The following is a 9,132-nucleotide window of genomic DNA, read 5'->3' as shown; positions in this document are numbered from 1 at the left end:
ATTTGGTATCAGATCCCAGAGAGTTGGGCGATTTGAAGCAGAGAGAGATGAGATAAGGAGGGAAGTGGGGCTAAGGCAGAGGGAGCGACAGGAGAGGGACAATGGACAACTATGACATGAGTGTGCATTTCTTCATCTCCAACAAATCATAAAAGATCAAGACTCCTATAGCTCCAAACAAAGCTCACAGACCTCAGAGAGTCTGAAGAATCTTGTCAGATAGATCAAATTGGTTTCCTTAAATTCTTTGACTCCTCATAACAACCCTGCCTCCCCACCAACTGTATACATTTTGGCCATATGCTGGCTGCTCATCGCAAACTAGATACTTTCACTTATACATCTGGTTGCCCATGAAAATACCCTGTGCTATGAATATCCATTCTATTCTTTCATTGGACCTGTCAGACTCCAGAGTCATGTCTATGCCCCATGCCTGGCTCTCTGAGGTTCACCTCTGTCTGTGGGCTTTGTGTGAATTGCAAATGTGATTGTAAGACAGATTGTAAGAGATATCTTGTGCCTGAGATGAGGTGAGGTTAAGAAATGAGACAACGTAAATGGTTGAAGAATTGTTCTATGAACAATTAAAAAGCAGAACAAATGTGTTCTGGCAAATGCCATGTCCACCTTTTCTTTCTTTTTCTCTTTGTGGTGCACTGCACCCCCTTTTGGAGAAGGTGATGGCACCCTACTCCAGTACTCTTGCCTGGAAACTCCCATGGATGGAGGAGCCTGGTAGGCTGCAGTCTGTGGGGTCACGAAGAATCAGACACGACTGAGCGACTTCACTTTCACTTTTCACTTTCATGCATTGGAAGAGGAAATGGCAACCCACTCCAGTGTTCTTGCCAGGAGAATCCCAGGGACAGCGGAGCCTCGTGGGCTGCCGTCTATGGGTCACACAGAGTTGGACACGACTGAAGCGACTTAGCAGCAGCAGCAGCAGCAGCAGCAGCAGCAGCACCACCACCACCACCACCACCACCACCTTTCCTGCCCCTCCCAGTCCTTGCTATGCACATGTATTATCTTATTTGTTCCATTCTCTTGTTTATAGATGAATAGTTCTGGGGGATGTGGTGAAAGGTATGTTGCATGTGAAAGTGACTCAACTGCTTTAAGTAAGCGCAGGTAAAATGCTTTTTTAGTGATAATATGGCCCTGAGAAAGAATTGAAGAGATACATAATCTTCACAGCATGAAGTTTCTTATATATTATTATAATGTTGAACTTTATTAGCATTCTTATTTTCACTTATTTTCTCTTTTCTTTTATCTGGAAACATTCAAGCTGATAAAGCAATGGATGTAGTGAATCACTCTATGCTGTCAGAGTTCGTGTTCCTGGGACTGACCAATTTCTGGGAGAGCCAACTCCTCTTTGTGTTCTCCTCCATTTTTTGTGTGGCAAGCATGATGGGAAACTCCCTCATCATTCTCACTGTGATGATGAACCCTCAGTTACACTCCCCCATGTACTTTCTGTTGGCCAACCTGTCCTTCATTGACCTGGGAGTTTCTTCTGTCATTTCTCCCAAGATGATTCATGATCTTTTCAAAAAACGTAAAGTCATCTCCTTTAGTGGCTGCATCACTCAAATCTTCTTCATCCATGTCATTGCTGGGGTGGAGATGGTGCTGCTTATCGCCATGGCCTTTGACAGATACATTGCCATATGTAAGCCTCTCCACTATTTCTCTATTATGAGTCAAAAAATGTGTATTTTGCTCCTGGTTGCTGCATGGATAATTGGCTTGATTCACTCTATCGTTCAACTGGGTTTTGTTATAAAACTGCCGTTCTGTGGCCCTAATGTATTAGACAGCTTTTACTGTGACTTTCCTTGGTTCATCAAACTTGCCTGCACAGATACCTACAGGCTGGAGTTCATGGTCACAGCCAACAGTGGATTCATATCCCTGGGATCATTCTTCATACTGATCGTCTCCTATGCTTTTATCCTCATCACTGTTCGGAAACACTCTTCAGGTAGCTCGTCTAAGGCCCTCTCCACTTTGTCAACTCATGTCATGGTGGTGATTTTGTTCTTCGGTCCTTGCATCTTTGTTTACATCTGGCCTCACCCCACGTCACGCCTAGACAAATTCCTTGCTGTTTTTGATGCAGTTCTCACTCCATTTTTAAATTCAGTCATCTATACATTGAGGAACAAAGAAATGAAACTGGCAATGAGGAAAGTGTGCAGTCAATTTGTTATTTACAGAAGGATTTCTTAAATGTCAAGAAGTATAAGGTTTCCTTACCACCTTGAAGTAATGTTATATTTCTATCATTTTAACATCAGGAGTTTCCAGGTATCACATACACATTTAGGTTTCCCAGATTAAAATGGCATTATTCTTTTAAAAATGTTAACTGAGAAATTGTGTTGCTGCCTATGGTTGGAGGAAGCATGTGGTGTGGTAAAAAGTTTCCTCTGGAGATGGCCAAATGTTTGTCTCTCAAGAGACACTGCAATTCAATCTGATGAATTTACTATGGTCTAGATTTTAAAACTGAGTATCTTCAGTGTCAGAGTGGGTTATATAAGGGAATTCCGATTGATACTAGGTAAATTAATACTAGGTCGAAATATATACATCAAGATGCCCATTTATTAATTTGTCACAAAAAAATCAGTCAAGGAGTTTGAACTTCCACATAAGTGTAACTCATTATTTCATTGTAGGGAAATTTCAGAGAAGTTAAGCGGTGATAATAATGTTAATGAACAGGAAATCAGAACAAGAACAGTTACTCCAATTATTAAAATATTAATTATATCAGATTTTGATACTTAATGCCTATTTCTTCACACCAGGATATGACTGTCATTACAACTGGAAAATAGGATCCTTAGGTCAGGACTTTTATCTTGACTGTGCTGGCTGGTCATCACAAGATTTACCTTTGATTATTGTTCCTACTATGTTCCAGGCTATGTAACCCCTGTGCTCTTACACGTGCATTCTTATTTCCATAAGTTACTAGCCATGCTCCTCCTTTTCCTTCTGCTGGCATGATTATTCCTGTTGCATTTGGATGATTTAAGTCCTTGTAAGATTTCCAGATAGTGCTGCTGCTGCTGCTGAGTCGCCTCAGTCGTGTCCGACTCTGTGTGGCCCCATAGATGGCAGCCCACCAGGCTCCCCCGTCCCTGGGATTCTCCAGGCAAGAACATTGGAGTGGGTTGCCATTTCCTTCTCCAATGCATGAAAGTGAAAAGTGAAAGTGAAGTCGCTCGGTTGTGCCCGACTCTTCGAGACCCCAGGGACTGCAGCCCACCAGGCTCCTCCGCCCATGGGGTTTTCCAGGCAAGAGAGATGGAGTGGGGTGCCATATTGCCAGGTAGTGCTAGTGATAAAGAATTCCAAAGAATTCACCTGCCAATACAGAAGACATAAGAGATGCAAGGTCAATTCCTGGGTCATGAAGATCCCCTGGAGTGGGAAATGGCAACCCACTCAAGTATTCTTGCCTGAAAAATCCCATGGACAGAGGAGCTTGGTAGACCACAGTCCATGGAGTTGCAGAGTCAGACACGACTGAGCACAGCACAACACAGCAAGCTAAACTTTAGTTTGGGAAGTGTTTTATATATGATCATATTCTATTTTATAGGAATGAGGGATTTACATCAATAGATTAGAAATTCCAATTCATACTCATTTCAACAAAGAGGAACCAAGGTCCAGTCTCAAACCTGTAGTGCAAATGACTGAGCCATATACATCCTTATATAGACACCATACCCCTTAATCAGTTAATCAGTCTTACTATTGTCTTAAGTGGTCCTTATTTACCTTCTAATTTATTTCACTTTATAATTTGCTAGCTTTCTGTTTTGATTTCCTTTGCCTTATATCATTTATTCATTCTTTGACTCCTTTTTTTTTTAACATTTAGAAAACTGATACCTATATATCAGTGTCAGTTTATTAGCTCACAGTATTCTCAGTCTCCCTATAATTTTTCTGAAGTGGTATTTTTGAAATAGAATTTCACTGTTTTTTCTCTCCCATGGATTAAACAACATTCAGTAGTTCCAGCTGGGGTTCTCCGATTCCTTGCTATTTTTGTGTGTTGGTTTAGAGAAATGCCTGCTTCTCTCAGTCTTTTCTCTTTATGCCTTTGTGTCAGGTCTATATCCATGATAGATTATCCATTATATCCATTATAGATATATCTATATCCATAGATAGATTCCCCAACTACATAGTGAATGAGTTTCTGTACTATGTAAAAGTTTTTCAAGGTCATTCTTTCTTATTCTAAAATAATACCTGTTTTTAGTGGTCATCTATTCTGTTCTTTGCCCAAATCAGCAACCTTCTTCTTCTGGTAAATGTTATCTTTTTCTTGCGGTAACTGTGTGGTATGATTAGAAGAAGGCATGTAGATCCTACCTCTCTGACCACTACTGTTTAAAGGTTGGGCTTCTGAACCACATCATAATGACATGTCTCCAAGCCACAGTTGAATGGTGCAGGTATGTCTCTGACCACGAAGGTTCAAATCTGAGCTTCTTCCCAGGATGTTAGACTTGGGAATAGAGAAACCAAGCCTAAGTCCTTTTTGGAGTGTGATGTGTAGAAATTACTGGCAATCATATTTCCTCCTGTTATAAATTGAATCTGGGATAATTTTTAAAAAGATATGGTAGAGAAGAAGATGTAGTATTTAGGTTTGGTGGTATTCAAGTTCTTGATTCTAGCTGTCTTGGACATTCAGCTTTTGCACTCAGTTTGATTACTAGCTGAGCTGTTAAATAAGCCAGTACATCCATCCTCTTGCATAAGCTTAAGTTGTGATTATGTCATTTACAGTCGAAAAAGTATTGATAAGTACATCTTTGATTCTAAGTAATTCTTTCAATTACTTATGATGTGAAATACCTGTTTTCTTATTTCTTTAAGAAAATATTATACTTGTCAATAAAATATAAATATGCTCATTCTGTTAGATTTATATGGATATTAGAGATTAAAATAGAAATTACCCATAAAAATTACCATCTGGATATAATTATGAGTAATGTGCTGGGATATTTATTTCTAGTATTTTTATATGCCTACATAAATATACATTTACACAATTGTGATTTTATGCTCTCTACATTGTTAACCTGATTTTTTCAGAATATTTTGAGAATTCTTTTATATTATTAAATATTGTAATACAAAATAATTTAAAATGCATACATAAAATTGCATTATATAACTATATCATAATTATATTTTTTATTCTTCTGTTGGTCAATTAAGATTATGTTAAATTTTTTGCTGTGCTTTGAAAATTCTTTTCTCTACCCTGTCTGTATTTAATATTACTTCTTTTATAGCTTGATATATTCAGAATTAGTAGGATTTAACAATATTTAAACTCTTTATTCATATAACCATCTCTCATAAAAGATTTGTACTGTGTGGATAAGAATCCGCTTGCCAGTGCAGGAGATGTGTGTTCGGTCCCTGTGTCAGGAAGGGACTATGTCATCTATGTCACCACAGAGCACCGAGATGAGCCCCCTGTGTTATACAACAGGTTCCCACTAGCCATCTATTTTACACATGGTAATGCATATATGTCAGTCCCAATCTCCCAGATCATGCCGCCTCTCTTCCTTCCCGACCCTGTGTCCATACGTCTGTTCTTTGTGTCTCTGTCTCTATTCCTGCCTAGCAAGTAGGTTCATCTGTACCATTTTTTTGATTCCACATATATACATTAATATATAATATTTGTTTTTCTCTTTCTTTCTTACTATGACAGACTATAGACCCATCCATGTCTCTATAAATGATCTAGCTTCATTCCTTTTTACTGCTGAGTAATATTCCATTGTATGTACATACCACATTTTCTTTATCCATTCGTCAATGGTCATTTAGGCTGTTTCCATGTCCTGGCTGTTGTAAATGGTGCTGCGTGAACATTGGGATGCTTGTGTCTTTTTGAATTATGGTTTTCTGAGTATATCCCCAGTAGTGGATTGCTGGGTCATATGATAGTTCTATTTTTAGTTTTCTAAGGAACCTCCATAGTGGCTGTATCAATTTATATTCCCACCAACAGCGCAAGAAGGTTCCCCACTTCTTCACATCCACTCCAGCATTTGTTGTTTGTGGATTTTTTGATGATGGTTGTTCTGACCCATGTGAGGTGATACCTCATTGTAGTTCTGATCTACATTTCTCTAACAATTAGTGAAGTTGAGCATCTTTCATGTGCCTCTTGGCATCTGAACATCTATTAAGATCTTCCACCCATTTTTTGATTAGGTTGTTTGATTTTTGGATATTGAGCCACATTAACCATTCATAAATTTTGTAGATGAATCCCTTGCTGGTCTCATCATTTGCAAATATTAATATTTCCTTCCTTTGTGAGGAATAATATATTACTTTTCAACACCTATTGTTATTCTCTGCTTGGCACATTTTGATGGATAAGAAAATTGGAAGTGGAGGATTAAGATGATAATCAACTTTTGTTTGAGGTATTTTGCATAGTAATTATACAGAGAATGAGTCAAGCATTTCTTAATTATTAAAAAAACAAAATAAAAATGACCCAGAGTTTTCATAAATATTAAATAAAATAATTTATATAAAAATCCAACAGAAGTTGGAAAATAGAAACTCCAATGTTAGCTCTTTTTCTCCTTATTTATTTGGTATATAGCAACATGAAAAATGTCTAACTATTACCTAGTACATAAAATTAATAGAAATCTAAGATGACATTTTTCTATTGTCATTGTGGGTAGAGCTAAATTTCTTTATCTTTAGAGTATTTAGGGTATCTTGCTGTAACTCACAAGCTGATGGTAGTGTTTCTTCATCGCTGCTTTCATCTCCTTGTTCCTGAATGTGTAGATGACTGGATTCAGAAAAGGAGTGAGAACTGCATCAAAGATAGCAAGGAACTTGTCCAAGTGTGATGAAGGGAAGGGCCAGGTGTAGAAGAAGATTAATGGCCCAAAGAATAAGACCACCACAGTGACGTGAGCTGACAAGGTGGAGAGGGTCTTGGATACACTACCTGAGGAGTGTTTCCAAACAGTGACCAGAATGAAGATGTAGGAAATAATCAATATGAAGAAGGAACCCACGGAGATAAGTCCACTGTTGGCGGTGACCATGAACTCTAGCCTATGGGTCTCTGTGCAAGCAAGCTTAATGAGTCGGGGGAGGTCACAATAAAAGCTATCCAGTACATTAGGACCACAGAAGGGCAAGTCTATGACAAAAGCCAGTTGGGCCACTGAGTGGATGAGGCCAAGGACCCAGGCAGCAGCCAAAATTAAAACACACATTCGTGGGTTCATGATGGTCAGGTAGTGGAGAGGCTTGCATATGGCCACATATCTGTCAAAGGCCATGGCAATGAGCAGCACCATTTCTGTGCCCCCAATGGCATGAATAAAGAAGATCTGAGTTAGGCAACCCCCAAAAGAGATGGCTTTGCATTTTCTGAAAAGGTCATAAATCATTTTGGGAGTAGTAGTAGAGCAAAACCCCATGTCAAGAAAGGAGAGGTTGGCCAGCAGGAAATACATGGGGGAGTGCAAGCTAGCGTCAGCACTCACAGAGAACACAACAAGGAGGTTTCCCATCAGGCTTGCCATGTAGAACACAGAGAAAAAAAGGAAAAGAAGAAGCTGGATCTCCCAGGAACTGGAGAGTCCCAGGAACACAAACTCAGACACCATGGAGTGGTTGGCTCTACCCATTGTCTCTGCAAACAGAGGTGACTCAATTTTACCTGAAAAAGAGTAGAAAATAAATCAAATTTGAGAGTCAGTGATCACATGAAAATACTGCCCTAATTCACAGAACCAAAACACCTATAATATAACCCCTTAAACTGTAGTTGCAGAAAATATGCAGTGATTATTTGCCACAAAGCATTGCTTCTTACTCCCCAGCCTCCCTAGGTTTTGATAAAAGAATTAAAATATTCTGCTGAATCAAAAGGGTTATGAGAGGAAGGATAGGAGTGCCCTGGAATACCAGGAGGGGAGGAAAGAGAGGAAATAGAAATGAACTTATTGATTTTGCTCTCACAGTCTGTTTCTCATGCCCATTGTTGTTGTTTGTTGTTCAGTGGCTAAGTTGTGTCAGACTCCTTGTGACCTCATGGACTGCAGGACGCCTACCTTCCCTGTCCTTCACTATCTCTTGGAGTTTGCTCAAACTCATATCCATTGAGTCTATGATATCATCCAACCATCTCATCCTCTGTCGTCCACTTTTCCTCCTGCCCTCAATCTTTTCCAGCATCAGGGTCTTTTCCAATGAGTCTACTCTTTGCATCAGGTGGCCAAAGTATTGGAGTTTCAGCTTTAGCATCAGTCTTTTAAATGAATATTCAGGGTTGATTTCCTTTAGGACTGACCGGTTTGAGCTTCTTGCTGTCCAAGGAACTCTCAAGAGTCTTCTCCAACACCAAAATTTGAAAGCATCAATTCTTTGGTGCTCAACCTTCTTTATGATCCAATTCTCACATCCACACATGACTTGAAAAAACCATAGCTTTGACTATACAGATCTTTGTGGGCAAAGAGTTGTCTCTGGTTTTTAATACACTGTCTAGGTTTGTCATAACTTTTCTACCAAGGATCTTACCTGTAGCTTAGACAGTAAAGGAATCTGCCTGCAGTGCAGGAGACCAGGGTTCAATCCTTGGGTTGGGAAAATCCTCTGGAGAAGGGAATGACAATCAACTCCAGTATTCTTTCCTGGAGAATCCCATAGACAGAGGAGCCTGGCGGGCTACAGTATGTGGGGTTGCAGAGTTGGACATGAATGAGTGACTAACACTCCTACTTCTTCCGAGGAGCAAGCATCTTTTAAAATTATGGCTGTAGTCACAGTCTACAGTGATTTTGGAGCCCAAGAAAATATAATCTTTCACTGTTTCCATCCCCCCATCTATTTACATGACTTGATGGGAATGGATGTCATGATCTTAGTTTTTTGAATGTTGAGTCTAAGCCAGTTTTTTCACTCTTCTATTTCACTTTCCTTCAGTTCCTATTCACTTTCTGTCATTAGGGTAGTGTCATCTGCATATCTGAAGTTATTGATATTTCTCTGGGAAGTCTTAATCCAGCTTATGAGTCC

General features: G+C 39.3%; 2 protein-coding genes across 2 annotated transcripts; one reads left to right on the top strand and one right to left on the bottom strand.

The window, feature by feature from the left end:
• The first annotated feature begins 1,305 nt into the window (after positions 1-1,305).
• On the top strand, positions 1,306-2,241 carry LOC138444143 (olfactory receptor 4F3/4F16/4F29-like). Its single transcript, XM_069597470.1, has one exon. The coding sequence runs from the start codon at positions 1,306-1,308 to the stop codon at positions 2,239-2,241; it is 936 nt and encodes a 311-aa protein (XP_069453571.1).
• Positions 2,242-6,800: 4,559 nt separating this feature from the next.
• Positions 6,801-7,748, bottom strand: LOC138444066 (olfactory receptor 4F6-like). The gene has a single exon (XM_069597398.1). The coding sequence runs from the start codon at positions 7,737-7,739 to the stop codon at positions 6,801-6,803; it is 939 nt and encodes a 312-aa protein (XP_069453499.1). The 5' UTR covers positions 7,740-7,748.
• Between the last annotated feature and the right edge of the window lie 1,384 nt (positions 7,749-9,132).

The sequence above is a fragment of the Ovis canadensis genome, chromosome 7 (genome assembly GCF_042477335.2).
Source record: "Ovis canadensis isolate MfBH-ARS-UI-01 breed Bighorn chromosome 7, ARS-UI_OviCan_v2, whole genome shotgun sequence".
In the NCBI taxonomy this organism is placed as follows: Eukaryota; Metazoa; Chordata; class Mammalia; order Artiodactyla; family Bovidae; genus Ovis; species Ovis canadensis.
Note: the sequence above shows the minus strand (reverse complement) of the source record. Positions and strands in the feature narration are given on the sequence as shown.

What these genes read in the sequence shown, in the direction of transcription:
- LOC138444066 (XM_069597398.1), bottom strand. Translation starts at nt 7,739, where the DNA reads ATGGGTAGAGCCAACCACTCCATGGTGTCTGAGTTTGTGTTCCTGGGA.
- LOC138444143 (XM_069597470.1), top strand. Translation starts at nt 1,306, where the DNA reads ATGGATGTAGTGAATCACTCTATGCTGTCAGAGTTCGTGTTCCTGGGA.